General features: G+C 40.0%; 1 protein-coding gene across 1 annotated transcript; it reads right to left on the bottom strand.

Moving 5' to 3' along the window:
- Positions 1-1,740: 1,740 nt before the first annotated feature.
- On the bottom strand, positions 1,741-17,939 carry LOC124147905 (thyroid peroxidase-like). Its single transcript, XM_046518755.2, has 13 exons — positions 17,868-17,939; positions 14,304-14,385; positions 13,804-13,925; positions 12,979-13,143; positions 11,076-11,133; positions 10,591-10,679; positions 10,223-10,330; positions 9,452-9,544; positions 8,301-8,768; positions 6,001-6,199; positions 5,374-5,543; positions 3,486-3,585; positions 1,741-2,061 (listed from the first exon to the last, which is right to left on the bottom strand). The coding sequence occupies exons 1-13, from the start codon at positions 17,923-17,925 to the stop codon at positions 1,995-1,997; spliced, it is 1,779 nt and encodes a 592-aa protein (XP_046374711.1). The 5' UTR covers positions 17,926-17,939; the 3' UTR covers positions 1,741-1,994.
- Between the last annotated feature and the right edge of the window lie 6,041 nt (positions 17,940-23,980).

Raw genomic sequence — 23,980 nt, 5'->3', positions numbered from 1 at the left:
TGAAATCTTGGCAGAAAGAGCATGCTCGATTGTACCTCAAAAGTTGTGATATGTAGATACCAAGGGCTGAAATATTGCCCGACATAAAAGAAAGTTGACTATTGGAAGTCATCCCTTTTGTCATACAGTCTTATTGACAGTGATCTGTCACTCTTTTTTGTCGATCTTTATACAAAGGTTTTAATATGAAACATATAAGGCGGTTTCACTGGTCTCTAGTTTCTAGTTTCTAGTTCAGGGGCTTAAATCAATGGAAAGGAATTGACTGTACCCGTCCTTTTCTATTGTTTTGGTGTTGTTGATTGGACACCATATTGACACCATCACACAAAGAATCATGTCAGACAATAGATCCCACCACTCTCGCTCTTCCCTCAATCGCTTATATTAATTTACGAATCATAATGGGACAGCTCTTAATGATAAAATTGTTTTGAGCACCTTTGTCTGATGATCCTCTTGTGAAGCATGTCGAGACCCATGATAAAAACAAGGCATTTCACAGTTTTCGCTAAGGATGTGGGACATAATCTCAATGTCAGTGTTGATTTTGTTGATGGTTCTGTATTGCTGGACGGTACAGAAATGAGTAACAACCAAGCGAAGTGCCATATCAAGTCGGCCCAGACTCAAGGAGAGGCTATTTGAAGGACCACTGCATCGAGTTTATTTGCAGTGTGCCGAGAAGTTCAGCAACCATGCAGAGTGATTCGTTTGGATGAAGTCGACTGGCCTGCTCAGGATCAGTCACTTCCCACTCGAAAACGTCAATGTGTGATTTTGCTTCAAAATGTAAATATGAAATGTAGATTATGTAATGAATTTAATGAGACTGTCCAACACACTGTCAGTGGATGTCCAGCTATGGTTAAAATACAGTATCTTAAGCGACATGATTGAGTGGCTCGATTATTTTCTTACCGTCTTAGCCATGCTTGTGGTTTTGACCCAGAGGTCTATCCATGGTACGAATATGTAGAGGGCGTCATGGAAAATGATAAATACAAAATTCTTTGGAAGAGACCCGTTTAAAGCCTCAGACCTATCCAGGCCAACAAACCTGATCTTTTCCTTTTTGATAAATCCAATGAAATCATTTATATTATTGAATTTTCTGTCCCTTTTGACACTAATGTGATTGACGAGATTCAGGAAAAACATTGCAAATATGCAGACCTTGCTCTCGAAATATCACGCTTGCATCCCAAGTACCAAGTTGTCCGAATTTCCTTTGTTCTCAGACATTGGGAGAGTACCCGGAATACATCCCTTCTGACAATCTGTGTAATGCAGAAGGCTACAGTGTTGGGGAGTTTTCACATTCTCCGAAAAGTTCTGGGTGGGTTTGACTAGGCAGCGCTTCCAGGGAGTAGTCCCATTCGCTGTCTGGGCTGCGTGTAGAGGGGCCAAGGGGGGTCCTGACCTGTGCCAGGATCACCCAAACCCTCTTTGTTGCTTTTTTAAATTTTAATCTGTAATCATATATACAAGAGTCTGAATGAATGTCACTGGAAGTAACGTTAGAAAAGAAAAATTTTAAATCCGGATTTGAAAGACAGGAGAGTTGGTTTTGATTTCAGTTTGAGAGGGAGAGAATTCCACAAACAAGCGACAGCAACCCGGGAAAATCTGGAGCCAAAAATCTTTAACTTCGATGTTGGTACTTGCAAACCTCAAATGAATAGGAATAGTGAGAGGTATGTAAAGAAGTCAACTCTAGTTTGCATTTTATTGTTATAACACAACTTGATACAATATAAGCAATATTCCTTTTAAAGCGAACGACGTGTTTTATCCTTACTTTTTATCAGTAATACATCTGAAATCAACAATAGAAAGTTTGGGTTTCGTAAAGAGGTGATGTTCGAAATAGGTTGATATTGGCCTCGTGGTCCGTTTGTCTAAGGCATAGTGAAGAAAAGTTTATTTCAGGCAGTGAACTGTTTTATTTCATGAGAGTTCGACATGCTTGACGGTGGACACATCTCCATGGGTTACTCCGCCCACTTGGAGAGATCGATATCATCAAGGCTGTGGCAGGAGACCTCGTCGTTAGATCCTCTGCAATGTTAACGTTTGCATTTTGAATTCTGGTATGAGACACGAAGTTACATTCTTTATGTCCCGCAATTTCCCCAGGTTTCGCAAGTCCCTTGGACTCTGGAACGGTGGTCGCAACCTTTACTTATGGACTTTGTGATAACAAGATTTAACTGTTATGTTATAGGTCATATCCTGTTCTTTTTTATGTCGATTTAGTTCGGATGTGCCTTAATTTTGAAAGAGCTAATCTAATAAACAAAAGCACACACACCATGTATCTTGGAAGGTCTCTAAGTGAGTGAGTGAGTGAGTATGGTTTTACGCCGCATTTAGCAATATTCCAGCAATATCACGGCGGGGGACACCGGAAATGGGCTTCACACAGTGTACCCATGTCGGGAATCGAACCCAGGGCTTCGGCGTGACGAGCGAACGCTTAAACCACTAGGCTACCCGACCGCCCCTGGAACCCTCTGAAAATGCTGATTAAACACACAGATTGTTTAAATGTATTTCTCATCACTAGACCATATCCGTGCACGTTAAAGTGTGTGTATCCAGTCAGGAACGAAGGTCTCTAGTGCATGGGTATTATAAAAGTGACAAAACCCCTTCCATAATCATAAGAAATCACTGCTAAAAGCAGGTGGATTGTGTGGTGGCGGTGTCGACAGGCGGTAAAGCAATGTCCCGTCATGCGTGGGTATCCCTGTTGGAGGTAGACTATAAGCAAATGTATTCAAGCCGATAGCAATCTTCTTGCAACAAAATACTCGTTGTTTTTCGATAAACTATTTCAAGAACGAGTTGGGGCGCCTTACATTTATAACAGGCTGTTTTGAGATAGATGTATTGAATAAAAATACGTGGGTGCAGCATGCCCTGTGAAGCATAACCAATACAGTACACTTACTTGGTAAACCGTTTACGTTGCGTTTGAGTTACAAGTCCCCATTTTGTGTTGTACTATATGTTCTATGTTCCCATGTTTGTTCCGGTGAACATTTGACTCGCCTTTGCATGTGTTTGTGACGGATGCCACCAGTAGGACAGGATACACCCGCCTTTTCCTGAACACCTGGTATCTTCATTATTTGAATTTGATCATTAACACATGAATCATACTCAATAATGGACTCGTATTTCTTATGATTATGGAACATGTTTTGCCGCATTTATTTGCATATTGCCTATTGCAGACACATATTTTACAAACCGCAAATCAGGTCTGATCGTACCACCCAGACTTATGTCATTTCAGATACAGATTAGCCTTATATCCCCTCATGTTCGTTAGAGCAACAGACGATTACACAGTAATCGTGTTGGCAATATGTTAATATATATGTAACATTTAAGTTAAAGTCTTTCATATGTTGATTAAAGTAGACTGAAGGAGTAATGATGCATATACTTATGTGAGAACGATAAACCATTCTTACGAGCTCGGGATTTTGAAGGCGTCCTTTTGGATAGTGGCAATGGCCGCGTTAACACAGATCACCCGAGCAAAGTTCACCTTGCGGATCTCCGCCAGTTGCTCTGAAACATTAGGCATAAATATGCAGTTGTTGAAGGAACAGTATGGATACTTGAGAATTGGTATTGGTATTGGTCTAAAATAACAGGTAATGTCTGGTTCGCTGTAAATTCACCAGTATCATCAGCTAGAACTTATGAATGAATTGTTCGACTTAATAGTCATTATATCCCAGAGAGACATATTGGCATTGGACTATCATGTTCTGAAAACAACATTGTGAAAGGAACAATGTTCATCAGACAATTTCATCCAGCACAATTATGCAAGCTTTGTACAAATACTTGAAGTTATGTTCCTCAGCAACTTGGGGCTACACGTGAAAAGAAAATGTATAACTAACACATCACTTCTCTAAATGTATCAGTTACATGGTAGAACAGTGACAATTTCATCCAGCACAATTATGCAAACTTTATACAAATACTTGAAGTCCTGTTCCTCAGCAACTTTGGGCTATGTGTGAAAAGAAAATGTATAACTAACACATCACTTCTCTGAAAGTATCAATTAAATGGTAGAACAGTGACAATTTCATCCAGCACAATTATGCAAGCTTTATACAAATACTTGAAGTCCTGTTCCTCAGCAACTTGGGGCTATGTGTGAAAAGAAAATGTATAACTAACACATCGCTTCTCTGAAAGTATCAGTTACACGGTAGAACAGTGAAGGGGAGATAATTCAACTACAAATCAATTAACTGGATCAATGATAGCCTCCTAAATAGACCTTTGAGTTGTATAAAATACACAACCATTTGCAAATAGTAGCAGCTCTATCAAAAGGTGATTCAGTGAGTTGTGTCTAAGCAATTATTAATCCGGATATCGTGGCGTGGCGCAATATGAATGTTTTTCGCACATTGTGCAAATGATAGGACTCGACATGGGCGGATACAGCTTTTTTTAAAAGAGGGGGTGCACAATTAAGATCTTTTTATTGTCTTTGGAGGTAATTTATACAGAAATAAAGATTTTTTTCGAAATAAAAAGGGGGGGGGGGTGCGCACACACACACACACACACACACACACACACACACACACACACACACACCCCCCCCACACACACACACACACACACATCCGCCCATGCTCGAACCCGGTTCCTCGGCGTGACAATCTAATACTTTATCTACTTGGCTATTCAATCGCCCTAAAAGGAGATATATAAAAATATCCAGCATATAGCAATTTGTAAGGTGGTAACATACCCTTACATGAGTTACGTTAAATGATTGACAACATTGTTGTCGCATTTATGATTGTATTAAAGACGACCTCCGTCGTATAGAGGATTGAGCGTCCGCCCGGAGAGCGGAATGTCGGCAGCGTAATTCCAAATGACGTTAAAAGATGGTATTTGTTGTTTTCCTGCTCGGCATGAGAGGACAAAACAAGGTCGGCTCGGAGTCAGTATACTGTGTGTTAGTGAGGTACACTGCGGCATGGTATCTCAGTGAGCTGGCACTATTAAATCTACATCAATCCTGACTTGTGCAAGGAGCAACACACACTCACGCACACATATACATGCGTATAAGAGCAATAATCTTGAAAGCGATGTTAAATCCCGTCACCTCACCTCACCTCACCTCGCCTCGCCTCACCGCACTTCACCTCACCTTATCAACCTCACCTTACCGCACCTCACCGCACCGCACCTCACCTCACCGCACCGCACCGCACCTCACCTCACCTCAGCTCACCACACCTCAGCTCACCTCACCTCAGCTCACCACACCTCAGCTCACCGCACCGCACATCACCTCACCTCACCTCACCTCACCTGTAGTAAAGCCAATAGTTGTGTTGGTGGTCTCGTGCCAGAATCGATCCCCGAACCGAATGTCACTGTACTGCTGACCCATTATGTAGGCAAACGTGGGTCCGACAAGTCCCCCTGATACGTGCTCCTCCTTGATGGCCCCAACATAGAGGTCGGCGTCATCGGTGCTCCTGAAACATAGCATCAGTTTCAGCCCCTGAACGTAAAAAAAAACCCGTTGCGCTTCCGGCTAGAATAGATCCCGAGCAACCTATACTTGTCGTAAGAGCCGATTAAATGGATCGGGTGATCAGGCTTGGACATTTCGGTTGATTGCAGGTCACAGTGACCCGACGGCGTGAAACGTTGCTCATAGTATCAACCACTGTTTTTTTCTTGACCAAACTCGATTATTGACAGGCCGCGGTCTTACAGCTGTTACGTTAAATGATGAACAATGTAAAATCTGGGTCTATTTGCGTTGATGCATACGAACCTTTGCTATTTGAAGGCCATTATTTATCTTTCTCTTCAGAGATGACGCCACGATCTAAAATACCTATAGGTCAATTGGTGTTTAACATTTTAATTACATGGACCCAACAACCTTAATGTAATACATTCTAAACGCTTGAACAGAACACTCACGTGTAAAGTGAATTGCCGCATGAAAGATCAGCTGCGGTCGGAGTAGGCAATTTTTTATCGATGGCAAATTGTACTGCCTTCGCCTGGAACTCAGCATAAGGAGGTAGGCCATGGTCCCGACCTCGCTGTATGTTAAATGAGATCAAGTCTCGTGCATCGCCTGGTTTCTTGACGTTCTCCAGCAGATGATCCGTCAAACCTGGCAAACAGGAGTTGGTAGTTTACTTTAAAAAAAGACCGACTCCATGGTCTAATGGTAGAGCCGGAAGAGCGGAAGGTCCGGGGTTCAATCCCCTGTCGCGTCATACCAAAAGACGTTAAAAGATGGCACTTGTTGTAACCCTGTCTGGCGCTCGGCATTGACGGGCTAAATCAAGGACTGGTCGGCTCGGAGTCAGTATACTATGTCTGAGTGGGGTATTCATGTTAAACTGCGGCATGGTATCTCAGTGGGCTAGCACTATAAATCGGCATCGGCATCAGTCCAGACTAGTACAAGCAGCCACACACACATACACGTATATAAGTGCAATAATCTTGGACGCGACGTTAATCCCCATTTTACCTCACCTTACTTTCATAAAAGTGACAAGCAATTTCCATATTCATCAGCAATCGTTGCTAAAAGCAGAGTCCATTGTACAATTCCGACTATATCACGATCATGTGGTTTTTAAAACACTATCAAATAGGGATGACACCAGGTGTTCGTAAAAAACTAACGTATTCTGCCCCACCGATGGAATCAATCACAAATACATGCAAAGATAAATTTAGAAATGTCTGCCGGGAAACCTTTTGAAATCCTCACTAGAGCCTTGAATGTCTTAACCCTGGTCAAAGAACTTTTGAACAAGAATCGTATAACGAGCGTGCTAAAACCTGGACATGTTGGACGACTGGACACAAAGGGTAAGTTGGCTACTGGAAAGTTGAAGTCATCCTTCTTGTCGTACAGTTTTGTGGATATTTTTTGTCACTGATACATAGAGAATCTCACCCGAGTGTCTTTTGATATCAAATATATCAACACGAGTTGATAAAAGTGGAAGAATTCCGAGGCTTGCCGAGGATTTTTGCCACTTTTATCAACGAGTGTTGATATATTTGATATCAAAAGACACGAGGGTGAGATTTTATTTATCATCCAGCATCATTCTTTCAACTTTTCCAATTTGTAGACAGGAGTGTCTTCAGTGTAAAAAGTACTTCAGACAGCTTCAGTAGCAGAGCCATTAGTGATGTCATTTGATTGTGACGTCATGGTAACCAGTGACGTCACAATGGTCTGCAAAGCATTGTGATGTAATTTCATCCCAGCGATATCTCCTGTGGGAGCCAGTTTTGGATGATAAACAGGTATCATTTATTTTCAGCTCTTTACTTTTAGGTGGGTGACGAGTGGAAGGGAATTTGAAATGGAGACAAGGCCTGGAACTTCAGGAGTATTGCTCAACACAAAGGGACTCGTATTCGCTAGATACGCTTGGGTTTAAATGATTTGCATAACCAAACAATGCTTCTATGGGGACTAGTATCGACACTGTCATGTAGATGGTTACAGACGAGTCACTTTCTGAAACCCGCTTACTAGCAGCCTTTCTAGAGCCACTATTTTAAATATTGTTGTTTGTTGTTTAACGCCACACTCAGCAATATTCCAGCCATTTGACGGCGGTCTGTAAATATTGGATCAGACAGTCCAGTGATTGACATCATGAGCATCGATCCACGCAATTGCGATACGATAATATGTATCAACCAAGTCAGCGAGCCTGACCACGTCTAGCCCAGCCCGTTAGTCGCCTCTTACAAGCATAGTCGCCTTTTACGGCAAGCATGGGTTGCTGACCTTCTATTCTACCCCAGATCTTCACGGGTCGACAAGAACATGTGGACCACTTATCTTTGATAGTGTTATCAATTCAAAAGTCAGATCCGACAGACTTGGTGTCATGAAGTGAAAGATATTCAAATGAGGTCATATTGCAGGAACTACTTTAAATGAGCTCCCTATATAGATCCTTGTCCATCAAACTAGAACCTAACGTTTAGTGGGACTTCTGATGTGTAAATATTTCTGTAAAAACATATGGCTGCAAATTCGGAGTAGTGGGACTGAAAATATTGAGACCTTGACAATTTACCAACACTAGCAGTGTTTTCAGACGCGACCTCCAGTATTGCTTCTGTAAGTCAGAGGGTCAGTCGCAGCTACAAGACACACAATCGTTTTCTTAGAAAGGAGGTACCAAACATATTAGGGACCCATAACACAGTACGAGTTTCTTCACACCTACCCAGAGGGAACTTGTCGTCAGTTTTCTGGTTCTGGGCGTCAAGTAGACCCTCAAGGACTTCCTTGAATCCATCAGTGACATACGAAGGGTCCATTATCATGTCCTCGACGTTGGTGTCCACATCATCGCCCGTCATTCTGTACTTGGCGCGAATCTGTGAGTGGCCAAATCTGTTAGCTGCAGTGCCAAAGCTGTTGATCAATCCCGGGTTAACTGTATCAGCATAGGAATATGTAGCTCCGAGGTTGAAAGCGTCGAAGTAGGTTTGCCCAAGCACCTTCACAAGCCAGTCGTTATAGGTGATGCGCTGAAGGGAGGCGATGACGATCTTGCGAGCTTCCTGGAAGAGCCTCTCGTCGTTCCAGTTGGCGTTCTCGGCTGCAAGACCGACTGCAAGTCTGTTGTGTTCCCGCACCCATAATGTATGCATGGCAGCTAGACCCGGGAAGGAGTTGGCTCGAAAGTCGCCTGAAAGATGAGTGTGGGAGTGATTGAGATTATAACGTCTTTCGTAAATACAACAACATGGCCATTGTTCTGAATAAAGGTAAAATAACCGACTTGGACCCGTGTATCACATCTGACAGCTTATTTGGAAGACCTAGAGACGCCTGGGTGTAACAATGCATGATCTACATGAACGAACAACTTATGCTTGTGGTGTAGATGAGTGACTGTTGTTTTACGCCGACTTCAGCCATATTTCAGCTATATCTAGGGGGCCTGTTTATACGCGAATCTTCACCAGGTGAGTGAGTATGGTTTTATGCCGCTTTTAGCAATGTTCAAGCAACATCACAGCGGTGGCCTCGTTTTAAACTTTGTACCCATGTGGGGAATCTAACCCGGGCTTTCGGCGTGACGAGCGGACGTTTTGACCACTAAGGTACCCCACCGCCCCTTCGCAAGGTAAACCAGAGGTTGATAGCATGAGCAAGGGCCACGCCATCGGGCTCGAGGATCACCATTGATGTCAAGTATGATGTAATTGAAACCTATTGAGCCCATGCTAATAGGGTGTTCAGACATATTACCAATGTATACTGAGCATGATACAATGATCCTTATCCAACAGATATGTTATAAAATTAAACCTTTTATACCTAAGAATTTTTTAATCATACATTATGGACGTTTTCATGTTTTTTTACCAGCATTCAGACAGCTGTAGCCGGGTCTCTTGGCGCAGGTCATGGTGTCAGAGGGGGGTAGGTTGTCGCTCCCAGCGGCGGTGGCCATCAACCCTGATCACACATAACGATGGTTTCAATGTCTTTATATAAATATAAATATACATGCAAAAATATAAACTGACGAATGAATTATGAATTGTGCTGTGTAGAATGATTCCTCCATTGACATCAGTAACATATTAATTCAAAGATGTCAATTGTCGTGTCTATGTAATGGAGTAGAACTTTAATTACCATATGTTACCTACCACCCACAAAATGGCAAAGCTTTGCACAATGTGGGAGTACCATTAATAAAGTGGCAGAAAAGTGTCACAACTTTGGAAAATATACTGTATTCGTCCATATCTTTGAAATTCCGGACCCAAGAAAAATATTTAGACAAAAGTTATTTTCCAGTAATGCCATGATATCAACTGTACAGAAAATACTCCAGCAATGCGTGTTCTTCGGAGACGTTTGAAAGTGTGCTTTGAACAGTAATTCAGGTATATCACAGATTTCAAGCACCTCCCGGCAATTGGGTACCACAGAATTTAGATGCTGGGAGGGAGGGAGGGAGAGAGGGAGAGAGAGGAGGGGCGAGCAGGGGTAGGCCCCAGAGAGAGAGGGGGGGGGGGAGGGAGGGAGGGAGGGAGAGAAGGAGAGAGAGGAGTGGCGAGCAGGGGTAGGGCCCAGAGAGAGAGGTTGTTGCAGAAATTGCACGTTATTATTACAGACGTCACATACCTCCTGATTTCGTCCTCAGTTGGTCGTTCTCCTCCACTGAACCCCCGTAGACGGTATTGCCGTCAATGTAGGACGTGAGCATGTTCATCTGCTCCCTGTGGTCCGTGGCTGCAGAGTGAATGAGTGAGTAAGTTACTGTTATTTTACGCCAATAATTCAGGTACATCACGGAAACCAAAATGGTTGTGTTACGCCATTCTTTCACATATGGTGTAGCATATGGATGGGACTGTTTCATTGCGGTCTGTTTCGGCAGCCATACGGTGCAGTCATTATGTCTGGATGACCAGGTAATTTTACCACAACAGATGAACATGTGCTTCTGTGCAACAGTATGATCAAACGATATATAAACAGGTTATATTTACAGAGTGTGGAGGGTTCAGATCGGGTGAATGGTATGCAATCGTTAAAGTGGCGGTCACCGGACGGTATGGCGATTGGGAAGCACGTTCCACTAAAAGTAGAAAATATTTATTGATGAAATATTCATGAGGAATTTTAAAAGCGCACTGACCAATACAAAGGCGTGTCAGTTGATTCAGTATCTGATTTGAAACACATATTGTGTGTGATATCAATATTCTTGACAACGTGGCGTTGCCCATCCTTGAGAACTGTATTCATAGAAAACCTTGCAGGAGTTGTTAATCAGAATAACGTAATGTGCGACATAATGTTCCCTTAAAAAATGCGTCACATAGAATAACGTTTAAATTACGATTTCATTTTAAACAGTGAGTTGTTCTCACAAAATACGCTAAGTATAACAGGATGGCTCTTGTTTAATGTATATATAGTGCTCATATAGTGCTGGCACAATAATTTATAAATGTATCCAAAGTTGTCTCACTCTGTGTCAATGTCCGGGTGTTTGCCGTCAGCATCGATGCCGGAGCAGCAATTCTTTGCTGAAAACATGGACAATAGTATGGTTTATGTGAAACGTTAGAAAAGAAATTCATTCTTATTAACTAAATCATATATTCATATAAGGAAGCTGTTTTATGATGCTATAATATTAGGAGTACAGAAAATACTCGTATCTCTAGCAATGAGGACCTTTGAAAGAATTCTCGCTTTGCGAAACCAGCACGGGTAGGGTGCTGGGGCTGATCATAATTAGGCGAATCTGGGATTCAAAGCTTTGTTCAGCGGATCCTGGTACGGCCAAGGGACACGGTACCTAAGCATCTATATTTTGTGTTGGTATACTATTAGTTATGGTGTCTTTAGTTGCCGTATACGGTGTCATATGAGGTTAGCAGAAGCCGGTCCCAATTCGTTGCTGCTGGCCTAATATGACACCGTGTACGGCAACTAGAGACACCGTAACGAGTTTAATATGCCGAAAAATTTACACTATCTGATATCTTTATTGCACGTCATGTCAAAATAAAAACTTGACTCTTACAACCGGTATAAATTACAGGACCATATACAGAACTTATGTTTTCGATACAACGCTTTATTGTAACACAGACGTTAACAATAGAAAAAATAGTGCACTAAGCGTCTAAACAAGTATTACAGCTAAAATGGATAGACTTATCATAACATTGTCCGCATGGTAAAGGAAATCTGCATGCCTCTGTAACTTGATAGGAGCTCAATTTTCCCTAACAACGGACTGCTATCTATTCTCACACTCCAGCGCACTGGTGACTCAGAATGACACCACTGCCACAGGCTAATTTGCATATCACGTGACCGGACTTTTTTCTTGTTTGTAAACAAACGCGCTTTTTCGGAAATCGGTATAGAACTGACTAATGCAAGTATTTGGCGGCATTGGCGTCACGTTTCCTTTTTGTGACGTCATCCCATATAATGTTCTTTGACGTTGTATTTTTGTAAATCAGTAACCTCCGCGTGAGTTTTTTCTCCATAATTCTTATAAATAAATTCACGAACACGGTTTCTTTAAAACAATATTAACTTTGCAGATCACAATTAATCATATTTAAATTCAAAACAGTGTCGAGTGACGAATTTCTGTACCAGGATTTTCATGTGAAATATGTGAGGTGGGTGAGATTGACCAATCAGAAAGCAGAACAACTATAAGCCCTTATTATACCTCAAAGTGAGTTTGACCAACCAGAGAGCATAACTACTGACCCCACATGAGCCCGTATACCGTCAGTAAAAGCCATCTTGGATTTTCCAACACCTGCCTCACATATTTCACATGGAAATACTGGTACCGAAATTCGTTATTTGACACTGTTTTGTGTTTTACTGTCATTAATTGTGATATGAAAAGACATTAATCTGTTTTTAGATCACATAAGTCATAAAGATTATAGTTAAAATTTTCAACAAGGTTTTGCCTCGAAGGTTTGAAGAGTGGTCTCCCTTTGACATCAGTAATGGCTGCCAAACGCTTTGTTAGTAGCACCGATGAGGAAATCTCTGATAAAAGGCAAAATGTGCGATATGGATACCACAAAGGGGAAACTCTCGGCATAATAAATTCGTTATGGTGTCTTTAGTTGCCGTATACGGTGTCATTTTAGGTTGGCACCGTCTACGGCAACTTAAGACACCATAACTAATAATATATCGTCAGTAAAAAAGTCCAAGGATGACTGTTTCTGATGGCGTACGGTCTAACATTAGGTCAGTAACAACCACCTTGGATTTTTTTATTGACAGTACATGGGCTTATAGTAGTTCTGCTTTCTGATTGGTCAATCTCACTTTGAGACATAATAGACCACTCCAATACATGGAGAAGAAAGGTAAGTTATTACTTTTAAACTTGGGCGTCCCAACGTAGTCGTGAGCCATGAACTGTCCCCACTGCATGACTAGCGCGTTGATGCTGGGCTCCAGTGTACTGTCACTGTCGACGGAGAAACAACCCGTACTGACCGCCCGAGGACTTGGCAGGCCATCGAAACGAGGGGTACCTTTACCTGAAATCATAAACAAGATTCTTTTGGATAGAGTTCGTGTTTCTGTATGATCCATGGGGTGGAACGTCCCGTCCCCACTCCCTCCCTCCAACTCACCCACTCACTCACTCACTTACTCACGCACGGACGCTCGCGCCCAGTCACTAACTCACTCACTCACTCACGTACGGACGCTCGCGCCCAGTCACTCAATCATATGTAAGATAAGATTAAACTTTATTATCCTAAGGAAAATCCTTAATGCACAGTTGATTAACACTAAACTAGGAATAGAATAAGAAAAATGGCGTGTTATGTACATAATAAAATATGACATATGGTAAAATTATGAAGAGAATTGGACACGATCACCGGACACGATAATTTCCTAGCAAGAAATGGTATCGAAAATCACAGCAATGGGAAACTTGAATGAAAGGGAAATGTTTCTCTCTGTTTGTGTGTGTATGTATGTGTGTCTGTGCCTATTTGTGTGTATGTGTGTGTGCCTGTTTGTGTATCTCTGTGTATGTGTGTCTGTGCCTATGCGTGTGTGTATATGTGTGTACCTGTGTTTGTATCCCTGTGTGTGTGTATCTGTGCCTATATATGTGTGTATGTAATAACGGTACGTGAAAATACACGTGTACATGGTGAATGGTTCCCCGGTGAAGCGCATACCGTCATCATAGTCTGGGGCGATGAGTCTCCTCAGGTCCTGTAGAGGCGCTCCCCATCCAGGGTTGTTGAGGTTGTTGCAGATTCCACTCAATGGGCGGATTGTGAAGTCGTCCACGCAGGCGCTAGAATCGTAAGTAATTGTATCATTCGCTGGTATAATTTCAGAAGTGTAATAACCATCAGACCTATCAACAGGTGTAAAGGAAAACATGAAAGAGCTGATGCCTCAGAACTGTTCCTATTTGTGTGTATGTAAGAACAGAATTCAAACATGATGAAAGCGGGGGTTGAGGACCTACATTCACGAATATCCTGTGAATACACGACATGTTTATAAAACGAGTGAGCATTATTGTCATGAGAGAAAATCGACATCACAGTGGCCCAATGGAAAAGTTCTGCAAAAGTATTAATATATTCCCTTTAAACACCACATAGCAGTTAATGATATAGTTGTATATTTTGCATTAAAACCATTGCTACAAAAACAAGGTATGTACCTGACTCTAGAGCTCAGAAGCCTACGCTCCCGTGCCATGATGTCTTTCCGTTTGGATCCAATGTGCCAAACACGATTGTAAGCTGTAAGAGATCGTGAAAATACGTTGAAGCAGTAGAAAATGAATATATTTGGTTTCTTTCACCAGTAATCAAATATTTTTAATTCCTCTTGACTTCATTCTGAAGTGGACTAAGTTCATCGACGAAAAATCGAATAATATCACGAATACACGTATATATACTACAGGTGTCTCATCTATAAAAAAAAGTCTGGAAGTTATTTTAAGGTACCGACGTTTACTACAATATCTGAAAAACTATTGGACCTACTCCAGTCAAAGTTAGTATGAGATTATTAAACAATCATACATAACTGGATATAACATTTAAAGACAATCGGTGCATGAATAAAAAATCTGTCTATTTAGCTATCATTTTATTTCATCAACAACCAGACCTGTTCGTCACGGGTGGAACGAGCATTCATTGTAACAGCCATCTGCTTAATGCTACCCCTGCGTCACAGGGCCATATGACACAGTTGAACCAATCACCTCAACTCGAAAGGGTGCACGGGAATCACGCACGCACGAATACGGTGTTAAAAGTACTCACGGAAATGGAAAAAAATTTGTTTTCTCAATTTAAAAATCGACACAAAGTGTTACGTAGCTGTAAATACGAAATAACAAAACAACTCGAAAAGTACTAGTCTGGATTTGCTAGTTTGATCTCAGTGAACAATACAAAATGTACTTTACAGGAGGTAATTTGTCGGCACTTTCAACATTCAAAAATAAAACTAAGTCCAAATTGACATAGCAGAAACAGGCTATAGGCATTATGCACCTGTTCTCACCTGTCGTCAAGGTGTCATAGGTCACCTTGATCTACTTACACCTGATTATGCCCTGTTTCACAATAGTCTGTTTTATTCACATTTTTACACACTTTTACGTCATCACTCGTTAAGTCGTGTCGAACTGGTCAACGTACTGTTGAAGCAAGTCATGCAAAAAACATTTTGAATAGCCTTATAAGAGAATTGAACAATATGTCACAATTAAGTTATTTGTCGAATATACGGTTGTGTAACCCATCATTTTGCACCCAAGGATGGATCTTTCAGTCATTTAAATTTATCGATGTTGACACCACCCTTTAATGACGATTGTACGATAAAGCCTATATCAATCACCCCTAACTTAACAGTTTTGTACGTTTGTCATCATACATAGTATTTTTCGAATTGTACGTGTGAAACGCAAGGTCAACTGACAAAGATCTTTTCTAGTCAATTGGCGTCTTGGACACTATGGTAGTAAGATTATTACATTTTACGTAAGAATTAATTAAATTTTACCGCAAGTAGAGATTCTTACAATTCACGTCAATTTTTTTTACAATTTGCGTATTACAATTTACGTCAAAATTATTGCAATTTGCTGCAAGTATTACAATTTACCTTTTTATTACAATTTACCTCGTAACAGCCACTTTGCAATGGAACTTAACTTTCTTCAGAACATGTGCCAATTGAACACTTTCAGCATCATTCACCAAGTTTATTACACTTTGCAACTTTATTACAAAACGGGTTGCTATGTGCATTTCACTTTGTACTAAAACTCTCAACCCATTTTGTAATAATTTTTACACTTTGAAACGATTCCAATGTTAGGTCAACTTTCATCCGAAGTAGATATGATGACGACCAATCTTAACGTAAATACCGTTTGTGTTCCTAATTGAACTTATAAGCAAGTTATGGGTGCCAATTGAACACTTTCAGCATCATTCACCAAGTTTATTACACTTTGCAACTTTATTACAAATCGGGTTGCTATGTGCATTTCACTTTGTAATAAGACTCTCAACCCGTTTTGTAATAATTATTACACTTTGCAACTTTATTACAAAACGGGTTGTAACGGGTTGTAACAGAGCTGTGTGTGTTTGGTTGATATTAAATTAGGTAGTTTGGGATTTAATATTTTATTTGGTGTTTAAATGCGACTAATTAGTCCTGTTTTAATTAGGTATATGCCTAAGGCTTTGAATTTTTCTAATTTATTTTGTGGATTTAGGATTGATTCTAGTGTAAGTGCGGTTTTAAGATTTAGGGTGGTCTGTAGTGTTGTTCGGTGTGTTTGGTAGTGTGTGCAGTGAATGAGTAGGTGTTCTGGTGTTTCATGTTGTCTTCAATGTGGGCAGTTTCCTGTTGTGTGTAGATTAGCTATTTTACGGTGATTATTTAGTTTGGTGTGGCCTGTTTGTAGTTTAGTAATTATTCAGTCGATGTTTTTGGATGGGTGTAGTTTTTTTTGTTTAGTTAGGTTTTTTTTAGTACTTTCCTGATTTGGCTATTTGAGTTTTGGTATATATTTTGCCATTTTTTGTTGATTTTTTGTTTAGTGACACTTTTGATTTCTGATTTTGAGCTGGGTAAGATTAAGCTTATTTCTGGGAGTTTCAGGGATAATTTTGCTTCTTTATCTGCGTTTCCATTTACAAAGATTCCTACGTGGGCGGGGATCCAAATGAACTCTATTTGTTTACCTGACTTAGCTAAGTTGTTTGAGCTTTTGAGTATTTGATTTATTAGTTTGGGGCGGTTTTTAGTGTTTTTATTTTTGAGGGCTTGTAGTCCACTGAGGGAGTCGGTTAGGATGAGGATTTTTTGGTGTTTTTTAGATTGCTTATTGTGTAGTGCTGAGGCTGAGTGATATACAGAGTATGGTTGACAAGTATATATACAGGTAGAAGGCAATGTTTATACAGTAGAGTAGATATCAGATGTAGTTATGATATCATTGGTCATGGTTGATCGACAGTTGGAGTCTTTTGATGTTGATGGCTTTGTAGTTTTCTGAGTTTTAAGTCTTTGAGGTTAGTGGTGAGGGCTTTTACTTTATCCCACTGAATGTTGTGGTTTAGGTTGTCTCGGATATGGTCTGATATAGCTAAATTTGTGGTCATAAAGTCTAGTTATAGCGTTTTGTGTCGCGTAAAATATGGTATTTGTTGTTACCCTGCCGGGTACGCGGCATCGGCTAGCACTATGAAACTGGCATGAAAAGCGCAGGATACATCTTAATATTTGTCAAAAGTGCAGTTTTCCAATATTGGTTGTGAAATGTCCTGAGATGTGAAAGAAGGGTGGGCGAACCAGTAAGAGTAATAGCTAGAACAATATTTCTGAGATCATAGCTGCAAATAATCAATAGATATTGATAGTTTCCGGAAAGGTTAAGTACCGCGGAAGTAGTGAGTACGTGTATACCAATATAATACATAAGTACAGTAAACTACGGTTATAACGAACTCATGGGGACAACTACTTTTAGTACGGTATAGCCGTAGTTCGTTATAAGCATATATACAGCATAACTACAGCAAATAAACGGGACCAAAAAAGAAAGTTCGTTATATCCGTCAGTTCGTTATAAGCGTATTCGTTATAACCGTAGTTTAATGTACACATAAAGGAGGCGAAGGCTTTTAGTTCATTACAATGCACACTTGCAATTTGTTAACTTTTAAAGACAAACAAAAGTACTTACGTCCACCACCAGCAGCGGCAGAGACAACGCACAAACAGAGGAACGTTGTAGGCACCATATTGTAAGATGTCTTCAGCGACTGAAAATGGCACATGGGCATTGGTATTTATAGTCATTAGAGACGATCAAGGTGGCTATAAAGAGATAATGCTCCCTATTGTGTTATTGTAGTTTATTTATTTCAGTAAACCTCCATATTTGATGTTGAAAATGGATACGTTTGATTTTAGAATAATAAAGAAAACGCATTTCATATTTTAATCATTTCACCTTATCTTTATTTTGAGTGTAAATTCAAAATGAAAAACACAAAACAAAGAGGACAAAATATATGATAATATATCACTCGTTCCACTTGATATGTTTAACGGTTAATATATATTTATTTATGAAAGGTGAAATGTTTTGACATACAATATGAGCACTGTCCGCCACGTGAGCAGATAAACCGTTCGAAAACCTTTACCGCCATGTTGGAAAAGAGACAAACGCGGAACACTAAAACAGTTCGCTGTTAAGGGCAACTTTGACACGTTCCTTCAACAATCTTTGTAAAATGATCAATGAATCAGTTTTCAAATCAACATTTCAGGACAAAAAATTCAAATTATAGTTGTTCCTGTAGTCTCCATCTTCCCGATGCAAGGGAGTTAACTGACTTTAAAAGTGAAAACTGGACTTTTATAGTCCGTTAACTCATCTGCCTCGGGAAGATGGTAGTCTCAGTCTGGGACAAGTATCAATCTTGAATAATAGTTCCTTTCTCATCATACGCTGCCTCCTCAGAAGAGCTGCAACGATATATCCGAGGCGATGTGGGTGTCTTGATTATCCTTTTGTACGATTGATGATATATACTCAGCAAAAGAAGAAACGCACAAGTAGTAAAATCGTAAATATGTGTTGCCGACATCCATACAAAATTAAGATCCGGGTTAGAATAGGTCTCTAATATTTACAGACCGCCGTATTGAAGCTGGAATTTTGCTGAGTTGGTGTCAAACAACAAACAAACAAACAAACAAACAAACACCATATCTCCTCTGTTGTGTTCATATCACTTCTGTTATGTTCATATAACGATATACAGTGAATGTTAACTTTCTAATGAATCAAAACATAATTAATAATGATAGTATATGATGAATTCCTATCCTGTTAACAAACTGACTTTGAACCAATAAGATCATATCGTTTATATTAAACATAAGTGACATTACCTTTGTGACTATAGTAATAACAATGGGAACAAAGCAATCATTTGAATCCATCATGCCAAATGCACCAGAACGTGATCCCTATAAATCATGCAACAACTTTTCCTCTTCAACTTTGATTGGGGATAGGGTAGGGAGGTCCAAACACAACTTTTATCTGATAGTGTCGACCAGAGACTTCAACACAGTCCAAAACGTAACAATCTATCATGCTAATGCCTCTGTACTTCTAAGTGAATGTGTTTGTTTGTTTTGTTTGTTTGTTTGTTTGTTGTTTAACGCCGCACTCAGCAATATTCCAGCTATATGACGGCGGTCTGTAAAATAATCGAGTCTGGACCAGACAATCCAGTGATTGACAGCATGAGCATCGATCCACGCAACTGGGATCGATGACATGTATCAACCAAGTCAGCGAGCCTGACTACCCGATCCCGTTAGTCGCCTTTTACGACAAGCATAGTCGCCTTGTACGGCAAGTATGGGTTGCTGAAGACTTATTCTACCCCGGAATCTTCACGGGTCGAGTGAATGTGTAAAAATCGATACTTTCTGTTGTTGTAGCTATTAGGGAACGGGTGGCCTAGTAGTCTAAAGAGCCCAAATTTTCGCTATGCTGAGTTGAGTCCCTTGGACGCTAACGACACCTATTCTTGTGGGTTCGAATCCCGGTCCGCCAAGATTATGTTTCCAGGTTTGTCAGCACCATACCTGTCACCAAAATGGTAAACGACTGAGACCTGCGTCATTTCGGGCTTTCCTCCCACATTAAGCTGTCACGCTTGTGATATAACTGGAACACTGTTCAAAGCGACCTTAAACCCAACTCATTACTGTAATAACAAGTCACACGTGGTACCAAATGAAATAATTGGCCCTTGCCTACACCTCATCAAATAAAGAATTGAATTGCATAAGCATCGATCCACCCTTCTGTGGCTCGGCGACACATAACCAGCCAGGTGACATTGAAACCAACCAATCCTCAGTTGGTTCTTATTAGGAGTACTTGGGGACAGCCCAGTTCTGTTTCCGGATTAGAATTGGTCCCCAGCAGCCATGCTGGTCGTATTAAGCGACTAGCAGATCGGTTGGGCAGGCTCGGTGACTTGGCTGATAGCTTGTCTTCAACGTACGATGGAGTGGGGCATTGCTCCTAAAACCACTAGACCGCCTCCGTGGGGACACAAGGGATGGGCTCCACGCAATGGACCCACGTGGATAATTGTACCTGGGGCTATCACACCATGAACATTTGAATTTACCAAGATCAAAGGATCCATGGACTATCTAATAATAAGATACAGTGTCAATAGCCGTGTGTGCTCCCATGTGGAACTCGTATGACAAAGCTACATTTTTCATGAATAAAAAATTGCATCATGTATTTATACTTTCTGCGTTGTTATGTTCACCATAGAAATACATATAACATTGAGCTAACACACCAGTATGATAAATAAACACATATTTAGTCATGAGCGATATATTTGTTTAAAGCAGCAACAGTCCACGATGTGAAATTCGTATCTGTGAAAAAGGAAGAGCTATGAAAGCAATGAATGTATAAAAGCTGCATTCATGGATCCTAACAATTAGCACGATGACAGCAGGTGTTGGATAGAGAGTGTCACAGTGGTAATATGTTAGTCGTCAAACGGGAGACGCTTTGGTATTGGTATTGTTTGAATGAACCTGCACGATGGATAGGTTCCACAAAATGAAACACGAATAAACATGCAGTGACATTTCAAAATTCACTTCTTTCACTAGACCAAAACGTTTGCTTCCAAATTGTTTCAAGTAACTGTCCAAGATCTCCGCGAAATCACTATCTAAATGTGGGTTCGAATACCAGTTCACCAGATCACATGTGATGTTTATATCACTTCTGTTATGTTTCTGGGTTTGTCAGCACCATTCCAGTGCTCGTGGGTTTCGGAAAAGTGGTAAAGTTCTGAGACTTTAATCCCTACGGTCTTATCAGGCACATCAAGCTGACACGATGTGATATAACTGGAATACTGTTCAAGCGGCGTTAAACCCAACTCATTCACTCACCCAGTTCACTCAAGAAAGAGCATTACTGACAGCAACACCAGGAACTCACAATGCTATTATACTTCAAGACTAATTCTCTGAATTCTAGATATCACAATTGTATATAAAATTCTTTCTGATCAAAAGATATCCTTACCATAAACAAGAGGAAGTGCATTTACACTCAAGGAAGCACTAGTGCTAAACTATCATACTGTATTAAACAGATCCTGTTATAATGATCACTCCTACAAATTGCCTACTACATTACGTCTCAGACGCTCAGGTCACATCAACGTTTACTGTGACCGCACACAAGAGCGGCCCTGCCCTTATTAGAAGTAGAACAGTAATACCACTTACTTGTAGTGTCATTTTACTTTTCAAATCCTTGTTGTCTGAATGTCCCCAAATTACCATGTAATTTAAGCATATCTGTGATGTGATATGCCAAAATATACAAATTCCTTTGGTAAACAAGTCAAAAAGTGGCCACCCACCTTTTATATCTCTCACCAAGAGCTAAAGCTTCACAACAAAGATATCTAGGGAATGAAATCAGCCAGGAATATGTTATCTGCAATGTTTCTGTGCTCAGGACTAGTAAAATCTCTAAATTAAACCTACCTCCCATCTATCATTTCTGAATTGAAAACCTCCCAATCCTTCAACAAAATTTTCAAATTTTGATACATTTGCGCACTTGCCTCTGATGTAAATACTGGTGCATCTGGCAATGTTGTCCCTTAACCGGAGTTCTGATATCAAATGATTCACCAATTGATCAGAAATACGAACTTACATGTGTAACATGCCAGGTATTCCCCTCCAGAGAGGTATAAAATCAAAGAGGGGAGTGTGGAAACGGTTAAAATTTTGTGATTTCTGTCTGGCCAACTCAGTGTTCGGTCCCCATGGTTCACGTCAGTCACTGACCACTGCAAAGAAGTATCATTTACACTAAAGACACCTTTGTTTACACGAACAGGACGCAAATCCAGAGACCATATTGAGAAATTTCAAATCGCCTCCCAGATAAAACTTGATTTTTCGAACATACGTCGTCAAGATGAATATATTCCAAGCCCTTTGCTTCTTCGATAATTTGAGAAAGGGCAGTTGAAAAACATTCATAAGTTTCCTTTGCAGAAAATACTACTGACAGATGGTTATCCTTTACTTAAGTACACAACATATCATCTGATATTGTGAACCCCAAACTGAAAAGTCTCCCTACTCCCAAACTGTGGGCCATCATCTGTTGTGTTTGTAAAATGCTGGTGCTGTCGTGTTTCATTTCTAGAATATGTGAAACACAGTTAATGAGTCTTTCTTTCAAAACTGCTGAACCCCAAAGCTTGGATATGATGTGACATGAATTAAAACATTTCGTTGCATTCCTGGATGTTTTAAGAAACTTGTGTGATCTTGGAAGAGAAGGTACTATCATAGATAATTCATGGTAAGCCTTGTTCGAAATACCTTCTGAATCTTTCAGATAAACAACTTTGTTAAACTCAGGAGGAAAGACCTCTTTGACCATGTTCCCCTTCACAGATATCTGGCTTTGCCTTCCTTCACTGTCTAGAGCTTGTACTGAAACAGGTTCAAGCTTATATCTGTCCAAAAATGCTAAAGACTGTTTACAGTCTGTTACAATCCTTGACATCTCACACCAAGGAAAAAGCAATTTCAATGAGCATCTATTGTACTGATTGTCCTTGTTGCACATTTAACAATTCTGTGGATAGCAATTGAACTTTTTTCCTGAGATTTATATTTTGTAAAAGTAAGGATTTCCTTACAGAAGATTTTTACTTGTGAAGATAAGACACTCTTTTAAACAATTTTGATTTTGATGTTTTTATGAACCTCGCAGAGCTGAACTGCTTTCCTCCCTTCTGGTTGTGTCATGCTTTTGTAACAAGCATGTTCAAGTATGAAACCATTGTTTAAGAATTTTTGCAACAATACTGCAGTCAACCATACATAAATATATTTTGGTTTTATCAAGGAATTCAATTTATCGGTGATATTTTTCATAACAATGGTTGTCTTAAACCTGACATTAAAGTTTTGTTTGTGTGTTGTTTAATGCTGCACTCAGGAATATTCCAGCTTCATGATGGCGGACTTAACATTAAAGGAACAATAACAGATAATCAATATCTTCTAAATAACATACGAGACAATGGCTAGAAATAATTAAACACCAAGATTGTATTTTATGCAACAAAGGTATCAACATTTTTTTATTATCTACTTTCTAGGACAAAAGGATCTCGGATTTTTATGATAAATTCATCAGTTCTTACAAATATCTAAAATAATACAATGGAAAAAGGTATTTATTATTTAAAGTATTGATTTTTAGGATATAAATCCTCCTCATGGTTTATTAATACATTTATAGCAACCAGTTTTGTAATCATAGCAACCAATTTTATCTTAATTTGATTCTGATTTTCAAGTACCTGATACCACTGATCGATTAATAACTTGCTGTTATGCATACCTTCCTTATTATATTCTCTGTATACTATTGAAATGGAATAAAAACTGTTTGAAAAAAGTAAGCTCCTGAAGAAACAATGATCACTTGACAAATCTGCGGAAAGACGTTAAACGTCTATGAACAAGACTGAGCTCATTGTTCAGGGTGTACTCCTCACGCATCTTTCATAGTAACCAAAAAAACTGTTTCACTATTGACATAAGCAAAATCATTTGCTTTGCTAACAATTCTGTACCACCAATCGTTTCCAAATAGGATGTCTGGTCCATGGACATCATTGAACCTGAACACATGTGTTAGATATCTTGACCTTGGTGAAACATGTCGGGCAATAACGGTGA

This window comes from Haliotis rufescens, unplaced genomic scaffold (assembly GCF_023055435.1).
Source record: "Haliotis rufescens isolate VD_foot unplaced genomic scaffold, xgHalRufe1.0.p SCAF_2, whole genome shotgun sequence".
Classification (NCBI taxonomy): domain Eukaryota; kingdom Metazoa; phylum Mollusca; class Gastropoda; order Lepetellida; family Haliotidae; genus Haliotis; species Haliotis rufescens.
This window is presented reverse-complemented; position numbering and strand designations above follow the sequence as displayed.

Coding starts and splice junctions, on each gene's coding strand:
- LOC124147905 (XM_046518755.2), bottom strand. CDS start 17,925: ATGGTGCCTACAACGTTCCTCTGTTTGTGCGTTGTCTCTGCCGCTGCT. Junction 13,926..14,303: donor CTTCTGAGCTCTAGAGTCAG/GTACATACCTTG, acceptor TTACGATTCTAG/CGCCTGCGTGGACGACTTCA. Junction 13,144..13,803: donor CGCCCCAGACTATGATGACG/GTATGCGCTTCA, acceptor TTATGATTTCAG/GTAAAGGTACCCCTCGTTTC.